At 36.3% G+C, this 15,248-nt stretch overlaps 1 protein-coding gene across 1 annotated transcript in view; it reads right to left on the bottom strand.

The window, feature by feature from the left end:
• Positions 1–489: 489 nt before the first annotated feature.
• Positions 490–15,248, bottom strand: part of kiaa1549la (KIAA1549-like a) — a 49,615-nt gene continuing 34,856 nt past the window's right edge. Inside the window, exons 14-23 of the mRNA XM_079413948.1 lie at positions 11,787–11,914; positions 9,615–9,739; positions 9,141–9,385; positions 8,185–8,314; positions 3,524–3,892; positions 3,293–3,390; positions 2,480–2,619; positions 2,239–2,390; positions 1,952–2,026; positions 490–1,050 (exon numbers count right to left, since the gene is read on the bottom strand). Of these exons, the coding sequence (XP_079270074.1) occupies positions 1,997–2,026; positions 2,239–2,390; positions 2,480–2,619; positions 3,293–3,390; positions 3,524–3,892; positions 8,185–8,314; positions 9,141–9,385; positions 9,615–9,739; positions 11,787–11,914 (1,417 nt within the window). The 3' untranslated portion in view covers positions 490–1,050; positions 1,952–1,996. The remainder of the gene's footprint in view (positions 1,051–1,951; positions 2,027–2,238; positions 2,391–2,479; positions 2,620–3,292; positions 3,391–3,523; positions 3,893–8,184; positions 8,315–9,140; positions 9,386–9,614; positions 9,740–11,786; positions 11,915–15,248) is intronic.

Here is a 15,248-nt window from a genome sequence, read left to right on the forward strand (position 1 = left end):
ATCATATGTCCAGACTACATGCATTAGACTCATTCTCTTAAGAACACATGCCAATGTTACTTCTGTAACACCGTACTTGCTTAGTTATAGCGAATTTATGTCTTATTAAGATAGTATGCTACAGTTTTAATTTGATTTTATATGATCAATATATTCTAAATCAAATTTCAAGTCAATTTTGGTGTATGCTGCATATTTTATTTCATATATGTTTTGGTACCTTTTATAAGGCAATAAAATATGTAGTTATAGTTACTCTTCCAGTAGTTACAAAAAGGCTAGTAAAAATATGAATCCCTTCATCTATTCATCATTTATCAATATCTTTGTCCATTAAACCTTTATGGCTATCTTCCCACGTCAAACCTAAACGTTTCATGCCTTTCATGAACAGTTGTGCATCGTGAAATACTTTATTACAGCATAAACTATGGCATTTTTGAAAGGAAGAAAAAAAGCTTATCCTATTTTTTATTTTTATTTTTTTTTGCATTGTGACTACAGTAAATACAGTACAGGATATCGCATCCCTCTAAATGTTTGATTTCTTTTACATCATTCATCGTCGCTTTTTTTTTTATTTTTACGTAAGCCGTACGGAGTGAACGAAAAGAATCGCCTGCAATAATATCCGTTTCTTTAAAAAAAAATGCATGAATGAGAGCAAAAGACACAGATAGGCATTGATGAAGCAAGGAAACGTCAAGACGGACAAAAAATACGTTTTAGTTTTTTGTTATTAGTAACTTGGGTGTTTAAAACACACATAAAACCACCTGCATTACATTACTTCTTAGTTTGAAAAAGCTTTAAGAAACACAGTTTTGGCCAGTGAGGCAACCTGTTGTTTGTTCAGCCCGCGCGGTTGTTGTGGTGATTTACCCTCACTGTAGACGTTGATTAATAACGGGTGCTGCATCTCGCTTAGGCTGGTAGGTGAGTTTGTGGCTTGTGGGTCTGGCTGGCTGTTCGGCCGAGCATCTTGGTCGGTTGGGGCCACTGAATCCGAAATTTCAGAGTAGGCGACAAATCTTTTTGGTGGTTCAAACCCTGAAAGATACAACCACATAGCAACTTCTTAAAAGGAACAGTGCATCCTCATGTCATCCCAAACCTATTCCAAACTGCAGGTTGGAAACAACATGAGGGTGAGAAAAAAATAAAAACAAAACAACAAATACAGAATTTCATTTTTTTATATTGCCTTGTATGGACAAGTATTTGACTATATCATTTTTTAAATAATGTGAAATCTTGAATAATTTATCTTACATTTAAGAATTAAATAGAATAAATTTACAACTATAATTGAATTTATTTACTTGTTTAAAAAATATATATAAAACTGTAAAAAAAAATTAAATTAAGCTGAAATTTCAGCATCATTACTCCAGTCTTCAGTGTCACATGATCCTTCAGAAATCATTCTAATATGCTGACTTGGTGCTCAATAAACATTTATTATAATTATCAATATTGAAAATAGCTTTTGCTGTTTAATAGATCTGCGGAAACTGTGATACACTACCATTTAAAAAAAAAAAAACACTTTTATTCAGCAAGGATGCATTAATTAAATTAAGAGTGACAGTAAATACATCTATAATGTTGCAAAATATTTATATTTATTTTTCTATTTATCAAACAATCCTAAAAAAAAATGTATCAGTGATTACACAAAAATATTAAGCAGCAAAAATGGTTTCCAACATTGATTATAATAATAAGAATAATTGTAGTAATAAATTTATAATTAATATTACTTTGTATTTGTGTTTGTATTTTATTTTTGATTCAATAAATGCTGTCTTGGTGAGCATAAGATACTTCTTTTGGGGGGGGGGGGGGGGGGGGGGCTCAATTATTCCAATTATTTATTTTTTAATTTTTATTATTTACAATCAGCTCATGTGGCTGTGCAAATGGCTAATAATCTAAAGCTCCAAAGTACCCTGGTAAATTACTATGTCTTCTCAACATCAGAAAGGACTCCAATTCAGCAGATGGTCTCCAGGTGACACTGGTTCTGTAAGACATTTTCAAAAGAAAGAAAATTACATTTTCATTTAAGATAACACAACAGAGACAATCCAGATGAATAAAGGCTGGCTGTTGATTCTTAGAGGATAATAACAAGATGTGAAGATAATGAGGTCACAATACCAGATGTGTTAGGAGTCATCGGGTAGGGTTAGTCACGCTGGAGGAACTGTATATAGAAACAGAGCTTGCCTTTACCGTGTCATTCCACTGATGTGGAAGGTCCTCTGGCTCTGGAGGGTAGGACATCCAAGACGGGCTCCTGTAGGAGGACGGAGGAGACAGGACGAAGTAGTCCGAGTAGCCGGGCCGGTTGGCAGAAATGGCATATACTGCTGTCATTGGGTTTCCTGTAAACATTGGAAGGCAAATGTTTTTTGACATCTCCAAAATTGATTCAAAATGTGGTATTCTAATAATGTTTACCAAACACACTGACCTGAGTAGCTTGTCATAGACTCGTCGACAGTGACAGCAGGGAAAGGAGCTCGGTTGATTGGCAGGTAGGGGGTGCCATTGTGCTGACTCATCTCTGAGGCCTCAGAGACTGGAGGCTTCAGACTCATGTCTGGTGTGGAGCTACAAGAAGAGATGAAGCAGTCTTGTTATTAATGTGATCAAACCACCAGGGGGCAACGCTAGCCAGCATCGCCTCAGAGCCGCATAACACGCCTCAATGCAGTCAGCAGCACTGACAACCATGCAAAGCACCTTTAATGCATGCCAGCCACAGCATCTCAGAGGAAAAGGCTTATTTGTATATACATGAGGCTCATCTCAATAACGCTGGCAATGTGATGCTGTAATGCTATGTGCTATGACACTGTCAGGGGAAAAAAATTGCAGAAAACCTTGTCGTTGGGACAGTAGCCTCAAATGTTCATAAACATCAGCTGGAAATGTATTTCTACCATATCTACCTCTAAAGGGCAAAGTGACAGTCACTGATCACCAGAGAAACTGATAAAGCAGTTAGGAAAGCATAACACAAAAATAAAATATATATTTAAGTTTAGTTATATATTTTTTAATTAATTTTATGCTTGATTTTGTAGCATGCACTTAAACAATGCTATCCATATAATATAATATAAAAGAAATAAAATATACATTAAATTTAGTTGTTTTTTTTAAATTAATTTTATGCTTGATTTTGCAGCATGCACTTAAACAATGCTATCAATATAATATAATATAATATAATGCAAGATCCAAATATGAGTATGAATGTGTATTTTGAGGTTTCTCTCACCATCTCAGTGACGTTCCAGGTGGGGCTCCGCCTCTTGGAGGGATGAGAGGTGGTGGGGAACCCAAACCCATATCAGGCAGCTGGGTAAACCTGAACCCCTGCAAAGCCAAGCACAAACTTTCTGAATGCTTATATGGTGACCTATATCAACATATCACCCTATACGCTCAAAATCAATACAAACAATCAAATGAACTGCAAACATAAGTGGCACTGAAGAATGGCACTCACTGGTTTGGGGAGGCTACACTGGTGCATATCCGGCCCAAAGGTGGAGCCGCGCTGTAGAGCTCCACTGGGGTGGTTCATAGTCCCAGGTGCGCTGGTAACTCCGTCCAGGTAAGGGCTACCGTGGCTGGGGTTATACGGATTGTGAGGGTGGTGGCGATGGTGGTGGTGGCTGCTTGGGGTTGGCTCGGCAGAGGCCAAACCAAAGGCGTTGTCCAAGAGGAGGTGCATCTGCTGCCTTACTTCATCGATCGAGGGCTGTGAGCTCAGGGTGGACGAATCGGAGTGACCTTTGCCCTGGTGACCACTGCCGAAACCCAAGGAACTCAGAAGGCGATCCACATCCGTCTCTTCAAATGGCTCGGGCTCACCCTGAGGTGGATTCAGTGATGAGACATCATCAAATGACTAGTTAAATATTCTTCTCATTTTTTTGTTAAAACATTTCAGGATGAGATGGGGGTTTTTTTTTTAGAGAAGACTCAGACTTTTGGATACTTTTGTAGGTCAACTGCAATGCAAATACGCTGAAAACTCAGCACATTTAAAAGCTCAGCACAATCTCAGCTATTATCCAATATCTCATTTCCAATCTACACTGAACAAAATGATAAATGCAATACTTTTGTTTTTGCCCCCATTTTTCATGAGCTGAACTCAAAGATCTAAGACTTTTTCTATGTACACAAAAGGCCTATTTCTCTCAAATATTGTTCACAAATCTGTCTAAATCTGTGTTAGTGAGCACTTCTCCTTTGCTGAGATAATCCATCCACCTCACAGGTGTGGCATATCAAGATGCTGATTAGACAGCATGATTATTGCACAGGTATGCCTTAGGCTGGCCACAATAAAAGGCCACTCTAAAATATGTAGTTTTATCACACAGCACAATTCCACAGATGTCGCAAGTTTTGAGGGAGCGTGCAATTGGAAATTGCAAATGTCCACCAGAGCTGTTGCCCGTGAATTCATTTCTCTACCATAAGGCGTCTCCAAAGGCGTTTCAGAGAATTTGACAGTACATCCAACCGGCCTCACAACCGCAGACCACGTGTAACCACACCAGCCCAGGACCTCCACATTCAGCATCTTCACCTCCAAGATCGTCTGAGACCAGCCATCCGGACAGCTGCTGCAACAATCGGTTTGCATAACCAAAGAATTTCTGCACAAACTGTCAGAAACCGTCTCAGGGAAGCTCATCTGCATGCTCGTTGTCCTCATCGGGTTCTTGAGCTGACTGCAGTTCGTCGTCGTAACCGACTTGAGTGGGCAAATGCTCACATTCGATGGCGTCTGGCACTTTGGAGAGGTGTTCTCTTCACGGATGAATCCTGGGTTTCACTGTACATGGCAGATGGCAGACAGTGTGTTTGGCGTAGTGTTGGTGAGCGTTTTGCTGATGTCAACGTTGTGGATCGAGTGACCCATGGTGGCAGTGGGGTTATGGTATGGGCAGGCATATGTTATGGACAACAAACACAGGTGCATTTTATTGATGGCATTTTGAATGCACAGAGATACCGTGACGAGATCCTGAGGCACATTGTTGTGCCATTCATCCACGACCATCACCTCATGTTGCAGCATGATAATGCACAGCCCCATGTTGCAACAATCTGTACACAATTCCTGGAAGCTGAAAACATCCCAGTTCTTGCATGACCAGCATACTCACCGTACATGTCACCCATTTAGCATGTTTGGGATGCTCTGGATCGGCGTATACGACAGCGTGTTCCAGTTCCTGCCAATATCCTGCAACTTCGCACAGCCATTGAAAAGGAGTGGACAACCTGATCAACTCTATGCGAAGGAGATGTGTTGCACTGCGTGAGGAAAATGATGGTCACACCAGATACTGACTGGTTTTCGGACCCAGTAAAAAACATATATATATATTTATATATATATATACATATATATATATATATATACAATTTTTTAGAGTAAAACTGCACATTTTAGAGTGGCCTTTTATCGTGGCCAGCCTAAGGCACACCTGTCCTGTAAGACCACCTCCTGAAGTGTTTTGAGTGATCGCATTTATATCCGTCTCGAATGTGTTTTGGAGGGCATTTACACCTGGTCTTTTCACAATCGGATGGCTATCCGATCAGAAAAAACGCATGAAGTGACCAGGTGTAAACAGCCCCTTTGAGTTCAGCTCATGAAAAATGGGGGCAAAAACAAAAGTGTTGCATTTATAATTTTGTTCAGTGTACATATATGAAATAGGCATGGGCATTTTTGGCAATTTCTTATTTCGATCATCGATAGGTTTAAAAAAACGATTAATCGAGTAATGGGTGGCGGGGCGTGCAAGGGGGGCAGGGCATGGCCGTAATGGAGATAATGAAAATATCTGAAGGCTGTTAAGAAAATGAATGTTAAAAATAAAAATATGACATGAAAACATGTCAATGAAAACATGAATTAGATGTTAGCTTATGATTATGATGCAGCAATGTTATTAAAAAAGCATCTAAAAAACAATAGCTGCCTGAGGTGAAGCTGACTTTATGCCAATAAACTGAAACCCGTTCTATGACGCTTCCTATGATATTAATCAGATAACTTAGGCTACATAACATAAACATAACATTACAACTTGTATCTACACAACAGAATGCATATGCCAGTGAACTTTAAGTTACGCGCTACAGCGAGAGAGAGATAGAGAGAGAGAGCACGCTCCCGCCGTGATGCGCTTTAAACAGCACACTGAAACACGGGTAAGGACGGATTTACTAAAGATTTCACATCCTATAAAGTTCTCATTATAGAATTATTATCAGAATTTTTTTTCCCACGATCATCATTTTCATGATCGATCATCGCTGTCACGGTCGAGTAATCGAGTACTCGATCATATCTGATGCACATCCCTAATATGAAAATAAATATTATATTAATCACTAATATATATTTCACGAGTTCACACTTACATATATTTAGCACGAGTTACGTAATGCGTATTTGGCGAGTATGGTAATACGTAGTTGGCGTGCTGTCCTGGGGAAGGGCTCTGAGCTCGGGAATGGCCCGAACCCAGAGTATCCCCCCGTGGTATGGTGAGAACTTAGTGATATTGGTGGAGAAGGGGTGGTGGAGGGATGCTGATAGACCGTCAAATGAGTGGAGGTATGTCAGCTGTATTTATGTCCGTGAGTTGATTGACTTGATTGCGTACCACTTGTGTTTAATTAGGCTAAGTATCTGACGTGCTCCTCCCGACCTTTGTTAATAAAACATCATATAAAAAAACATCTTTTAGTTTCCCTCTAATGTATGTACCCTTAAACATCAGTTAAAAATGTATTTCTACCTTACCCCTTTTGGCAATGTGACAGTCAATAATGTGACAATTGAGAAACTGACATTTCTATTAAGAAAAAAATAAATTTATATATTAATTGAAAAAAAGATAAATACATTTATAAATAAATGGTATTAACATGTCAATAAAGTATTTGCAATTTGTTTAACATATTTCAAAAATATTTTATCAAAATGTAGATAAATATGCAAATAAAAGCTAAATATTTGACCAATTACTACTACATAAATTATAGTGATAAAACTAAAAATAACAATGAAAATTATAATTTCTCATTACAAGATATATTTTTTTATTTATATTTTAAGTGTAACGGAATCTTAATTGATCTATATGCTAAATGTTTTTTATTGATTTATATCAATAATATATATATATATATATATATATATATATATGTGTGTGTGTGTGTGTGTGTATATATATATATATATATATATATATATATATATATATATATATAGATAGTCACTTGCTGCCACCTACTGGCGGTTTTAATTTCACATTTCGACTTTTTTTCATGTTTTAAATTATTTTAAATATCAGTATTCAACGTTTTATGTTAAAACAAAACATTAGGCCTATTAATGCATCTGCAACTGCAAAATAAATAAATGCATCCATGTCTCCTCTGAGATACATTAAACTGTGTAAATACATCCTAAATGCTATTTCAGATGCAGATTCCAGAAATGTTTTCTTATGTTGGAATGAAAGACACTAAGTACCGGATGAAGTGCTTCTTATTCTTACCACAATCTTGCTACTCAAGCTAAGTATGAACATATGCTTCTTTTCTATTTTGCATTTACTTGTACTTTTACTTTCAATACTTAAGTACGTTTAAGATTTAAAAAAATACTTTTCGTACTTAAGTACAATAAATATCACATACTTTTACTCAAGTAATATTCTAAACGGTGACTACCAAGGTCATTTTCTAGTACGATATCTGTACTTTTACTTAAGTATGGCTATCAGGTACTTTATACACCACTGATATTACGTTTAATATTATATTTACATTTAATGATGTTCTGCTCTGTTTCATGATGACGTGGGCAAAATTCAGGGTTACAGCACCAGCTACCATCATCTCAAGCTCTTCAGCGTCATAAACTGGGTTTAAAGTTAAAGCTAAAGGTAATCGCCTTCATTTAAGCCTCAAAGCAAACTTGAGCTGAGACTCATTACTAAAGCAAAAAGACTCTCTGCCGGCTCCCTGAACTGTGAATGACATGCAGCGTGTGGAAAGACTACAGCACAAGACTTTATATCAGGGATTTAAGGTCCCATGATGCAAGAGGCTAGCAGCGCTTACATCGTAGCCGCTGTTGCGGATGCCCCTCCTAGATCTCTCCCTCATGACCAGCATGTCCATCTCTGTCTCTACAGGGCTCGGGGTGTTCAGAGACTGCCTGCTCCAGTATGCAGGTTCCCTGTGGGAGTCACTGTTGAAAGAATGGTTGAAAAGTTCAGTATTGTCTTACGAACCAACATGGTTATTGCAGTCATGGTTAATTTTATATTGTGGTTTATTTTTATTCTTCTACACAATGAAATATTGATTTCCAAACACTAGGGAAGAGAATTTCAGCTCATTAAAGAGCTCTTTATTCATGCCATAGGGAGAGTTTACTAAGAATGAATAGTGTTGTTTATTTGCATGAACTGTTATTTTAGCACACAATTCAATAAAACGAATTATGCAAAGCCACAAACCTTGTAGAAAAACTTATATGTATACATAACTGTTCAAAAGTATTGGAGTTGGTGTGATTTAAAAAAAATAAATTAATACTTTTATTCTGCAATGGTGTATTAAACTGATCAAAATTTACAGTAAAGACATTTATATTGTGACAAAAGTTTTCTATTTAATTAATATATATATTTTTGAACTTTCTGTTTATCAAACAATCCTGGAATAAAAATGGGGTAATGATGCTGAAAATTCAGCTGCATCACAGAAATAAATTACATTTGAAAATGTATTCAAATAGAAAAATGTTATTGTAAAATGTAAATTAATTGTAATTTCACAATATTGCTATTTTTGCTATATTTTTGATCAAACAAATGCAGCCTTGATAAGCATAAGAAACGTCCTTCACAAACATAAGAAATATATATATATATATGAATTATTAAGTTATAATAAGAATAAATTCCACATTTCATTTTCCTTTTTTATCCTTTATCTAGGAAAACGCATCTGGCTTAATTTCCTCAAAATATTTTGGGATGACTAAGAGCAGGGACTTAATCTCTGCCCACCTCCTGCGGTACTTTACGTAAGTGGAGGGATTCCTGTCCTCTTTCGGCCCCCTCAGATCTTCCAGGTCCAGGGAAGCGTTCTCTCGCCTCAGCCGGTCTCGATGGCTGTACATGTGGCCGCTGCCGCTGCCGCTACCGCTGCCGCTAGTGACCGGCCCATCACTGTAACCTTTCCTTTTAGCTTTTAACCTCAGCTTATTCCGGTAATGCTCGATGTCCGACTTCTGCTTCAGCCCCATGTTGACCTGCAGGTGAAAATCTGATGTTATTTATTTCCTCCAATTTTGTGCTACTCAGCTGACCGTAAGTGAGTCTAAATAGAATATTTTTTGCTGATCTAGACGGAAAATGTGTGGAACAGATTCTGTGTGGGTTTGCCCAGTAAACTGACAAGCACTCAAAACAGGTCAAAATAAATCAACAATAAAAGCCTCTTAATGAGGAGGCCCATCTCCACAGTGACATCGAGCTCACCTCTCCGTTCAGGATGACAGAGTCTTGGCTGTGATTGGAGGAGTCAGGATAGGAATAGTTGAGTGGGGCAGCCATAGGCTTGATGGTGATGAGGCGTAGAGAGCCAGTTAGAGAATCATAATGGTCTGCAAACAGACACAGCAGACTCGTGCAGTAATAAAATTACAGTAGCAGGGTAAAAAGGGGATTGGTAAAGAGTGCAGCTGTAAATATTCAGAAACAGAGTCTGACACTAGCCACTGGTGCGCATTATACTGAGCAATCACTTATTTATGAGTTTGGGGGTTTAATGGTGTGTGAGATATCTTGGATGGTGAAGCTCCTGTACTTAAAAAAAAAAAAACTGTATGAGAATAATATTACTGTGTTGTTTTAAGAACTTCAATACCCTCATAAAATATTTATGAGAACTAAATACTTGTTACAGATTCAGTTACAGGACTGATGTTTTTTAACATTTGTGACCCTGGATCACAAAACCAGTCTTAAGTCCCTGATGTATATTTGTAGCAATAGCCAACAATACACTGTATGGGTCAAAATTATACATTTTTATTTTATGCCAAAAATCATTGGGATATTAAGTAAAGATCATGTTCCACGAATATATTTTGTAAATCTCCTATCGTATATATATCAATACTTAATTTTTGATTAGTAATATGCATTGCTAAGAACTTAATTTGGACAACTTTAAAGGCGATTTCAGATTCTCAAATAGTTGTATCATCAATGGAAACTATACATCAAAGAAAAGCTTCAGATGTTTAAATGTCAATTTAAAAAAAAAATTACTATCATGACTGGTTTTGTGGTCCAAGGTCATATTTCATTATTCTAGTGTTTCAATACAGTTTTTTCCCAAAACAAAACCAGTTTTTAAAATGTTATATATTTATATTGTTGTAATATTTATTGTAATATTTATTATAAATATAAAGATTTTAATATAATATAATATAATATATGCAAAAGTACAAACATTTTATAAAATAAATTACATATACATTAGTGTTCAAATGTTTGGGGTCAGTAAGTAAAAAAAAAAGGACGATTAAATTGATCAAAAGTGATAGAAAATAATTGAGAATGTTTACAAATATTTATATTTTAAGTAAATGCTGTTTTTTTTTTTCAATTTCATTAATGAATGTATCACAGTTCCCACCAAAATATAATATAATATGACATAATATATAGGGCTGGGCAAGTTAACGCGTTATTATCATGTTAACGCATTAATTGATTAATGCCGACAATTATTTTATCGTGCATTAATGCAGTTTTTTTAATATTATGAAAGTCCATTGCACACTGGCTCTGAATACACATACGTACACGTGGACTGCAGCAGCGCTCACATGAAGCGCTCACGACTTCCTAAGTGGGAAACAGGAAGTTTCCGATAGCACGTGAAGACAGCAGAGAAGCGCTCACGCTTAGCACAGTGGAGTTGGGGTGCATTGTTTTGTTAACTTTGTGGTTTATTATTTTGAGTCGTTTGGGACGTGGTAACACATGGCCCTCTCACAATATATTGCTTTACAGATCCATCACTTTTGCGGCTCAGTAATGTTTACGCAATCATGCTGCATCAGAAGTTCCTGCATTCCAGACACGAGTCTCTACCCGTCCACACCCGCACTCACCCATCAAGTGTCTGTTATAATGTTAATGCAAACCAAATGTTATTGCAATTTTGTTCATATAGCAGTACTTTTTAATGAAAAAAAGTGCACAGTACGCTACTTTTGAATTCATTATTGAATTTTGTGCATAACAATGAAAATCACGTGATTAAATGAGATAAAAAAAATTATCATTGCCCAGCACTAATAATATAATATAATATAATATAATAATAATTTTTAATACTTACAAATGCTTCTAATTGTACAAATGCTTACCATTTAAGTTCTCATGAGTTATAAATATTATCGTATTTTTAAATTAATATTTTAATCTGAATTCTTCTTAAAATATCCAAACATATCTTATGCAAGTAAATGTATTATTTTTAATTTTATATATATATATATATATATATATATATAAAATTAATATATATATATAGATCCAGCATTCCTGATTGTAATTATGGGCTTCATAAATGGGTTATGATCCTAAGGAATGAGAATTCTGTTGCTCCTTTTATCTCTGTGTCTTTCTCACCATTTCTTGTGTGCTGCTCTTCTTTGGGTGCTTTCTGTGCCGTTGATCTCCGAGCTGTGGAGCTTCTGCCCGTGTTCAGCTTCCCAGATTCATTGCTCGAAACAGAGCCGTCCTCGCTTGGCAACCTGCTGCGGGTAGCCATGGCAACAGAGGCAATGGTTAGTTTGCTGCATGCAGTATGATGCAGGGTTAACAGTTGCCTTGCAGGGCCCTCTGGCCTCTGTTAACCTGCATTAAATTACAGTGGTGTCATTTAGCAGACATCACCGTAGGGTGAGCATCCACTCATCATGTTTTGTGCCATTTAAATGAATGATCAACAACAGGACGAATCCTGCTCTGAAACAATCACAATGAGCCACAGACCACATATCAGAATGCAGATCATGTGCCGGCGAGAGTTCTAACACATCACTACTGGAAAGATTGTTGGCAAGCATATCACATTAACACTGACTTGCTAGGACAAAGGAAATCTACAGACCATTTGTTTATGGCATATAACTAATGGTGTGTACACCAAAAGCAAATCTAATTATTTGCAGTAGATTAGAGTAGATTACATACAAAGTCAACAACGCAAAGATGCAAATTTGCGCGGGGTGATGTGTTTGCGGTGATATTCACCTCAATCGTGTCCTCCACGCAAGTTGTAACATTTCAACTCGAGCGGAAATTTTGCATGCCGTGTTATCTCACAAGCCAATCAGAGAAAGCTTATTGACACGTCCGGTTGTATTAGAAAACGTTTTTTATTGTTTTTATGTTTTTATTCACGTGAGTGATGCGAAAAAAATGTCATGCAAATATTTGCTTCACTTTTGGTGTGCACAGACCATTACTCGCTCTAGATTACTCACAGGATGTTTTTCACACCATTCGCACAAATAAAAAAGTAATTACAGCAAAAACAATAAAAACGTTTTCTGATACAACCTGGACATGTCAATAAGCCTTTCTCTGATTGGCTTGTGCGTCAACGAGTCATGCGAAATTCCCGTTCAAGTTGAAATTTTTCAACTTGCGCAGAAGGCGTGTTTGAGGGGAATATTGCCCACCCTGCGCAAACTCACGTCTATTTGCATCTTTGCATTGACTTTGTATGTAATCTACTCATGCGAATAATTAAATTAGCCTTTGGTGTGCACACACCATAAGAATAGTAAAGAAACTAAACAGATCCTAAAAGACGAATATAGATAGATAGATAGATAGATAGATAGATAGATAGATAGATAGATAGATAGATAGATAGATAGATAGATAGATAGATAGATAGATAGATAGATAGATAGATAGATAGATAGATAGAGAAACAATATATTGTAAATTACATAAAGTTCAATTGAAATTATTTAATTATATTTTAAGTGTACATAATAATATTATAGTAGTGCTGTCCAACGATTAATCACGATTAATCGCATCCAAAATAATATATGTGTGTATACTGTGTATATTTAAATACACACACATACAGTATATATTTTGAAAATATTCCCATGTATATATTTATATTCATATAATTTATATTATATACAAATATTTTAAATGTATAAACATAATATATTTTTCTTAAAAATATACATGCATGTACTATTTCAATTTCACATCAAAACAAAAGCTTCAACCGAAACCCATCTCTCTCTAAGAAGAAGGTAATAAGGCACAATCAGCAAAATATGAATATTACATTAAATCTGCTAATCTCTCAAGCATGCGTGCCAACAATCTGCCATGTACATAACACCCAGCCCTGCTGGACTCGCAACTGCCACCACCGCACCAACACACGCACACGTCTTCTAGGTCGAGCGTTGCCCAAGCTGCCTATGGGCACACTGAATCATACATGATTCTGTAGCTGTGAGTGTACTTAGCTTCTCTGCATGCGGCTCTGTCTGTCTCTGCCAGGTTTAAATAATTATTTCCCCAGCCCTGCTCTCTGCAGGCTCATTTCCTTTTAATCGAGCCACTCAGGAGAGATAACAAACGGCAGAATACATTTGTATTCCAACTAATAAGCGTGGATGCTAATAGAGAAAGAGCGAGAGAAGGAGAAACAATGAGAGGGAGAGGAACGCTAAGCCATACTGCAACCATTTCAAGGATCAGTGCTTTTTTCTCTGTCGCATTGTCCTATGTAAAACGCAAAGGCATATTTACGATTCCATGGCCCGCAGAGCGCTTAAGTAACCCAGAGATGTGGGAGATGCGGGGTGGTGAGTTCTAATGACCATGAAGGGCCGCTTTTGCGACGAGAGCGTTGTGAAAACTGAACGCTGATAAATTTCCTACCATCTTTCATTTGCATTTTTATGCGGGATCAGAAAAGGACCTTGGGAGGTTTCGCTCTTTGTGAAGCAATGGGGACAAAGAATAACACACCAAAAAAAATTTATCTAAAGAATCAAATTAATCTAAAGAATCATGTTCGATACAACCCTGATGAGACACGTGATAGTCTGAATATATAATGTATACATATGAGTTATGACTTTGGTTCCAAATAAAGAGCACTGTCTGGCCACTTGTGTTACATAACACCATTTTTGCCATGCAAAATTGAAATATGACCCGAAATATAAACCCAAGCAAGTCATTATGCAAATTTTCAGTAATACTTTGATAAGTTGTCTGTATATGTATATACATATATATATATATATATATATATATATATATATATATACATATATATATACTTTTTTTTTTTTGCCTTTCGTATTGGGATAAAAGTAGTCATTTGTTAACAGGTCATTTTGATCTATCATAACATAAAGGCACCGATTATATATTTCAAGGATGCATCAATATTAAAATTCTACAATATTTTGTCCAAATATATAAAAATGAATACACAAACAATTAAATAAAGCTTGCTTTAAATTATACATAAATTCTATATTACCATTCAAAAAGGTCTGTACAATTTGTTTAAAAGAAATTAAAACTTTTTTTCAGCAAGGATGCATTAACTGATCAAAACTGACAGTAAAGACATTTATAATGTTACAAAAGATTTCTGTTTACATAAATGCTGTTGTTTTAAACTATCTATTCACCAGAAAATCCTGAAATATCATGGTTTCCACAAAAATATTTAGCAGCACAACTATTTTCAACATTGATGATAATAAGAAAAGTTTCTTGAGCAGCAAAGCAGCATATTAGATTTCTGAAGGATCAAAATAATGACCAAAATCATACAGTATGCACCAGGCAGATGTTGGCATTGGTGATAAGTGTCTTTCTTGATTTAGATTCTAAAAATACGACAAGAACAAATGCCTTTGTTCTTAAGCACACGGTGTACTTTGTTCTTCCCTCCATGGTTCTCTGCTGCATCTTAAAGTCAAGAGCTCAATCCGCTCAGTGGTAATTATACGTCATACTTGAGGTGTACTTGATTTTTCAGGGGAAGAAGATAAGAAATGCAACTGAAATAGAACTGTGTGGTCA

Source organism: Barbus barbus (genome assembly GCF_936440315.1).
Source record: "Barbus barbus genome assembly, chromosome: 50".
NCBI classification, from domain to species: domain Eukaryota; kingdom Metazoa; phylum Chordata; class Actinopteri; order Cypriniformes; family Cyprinidae; genus Barbus; species Barbus barbus.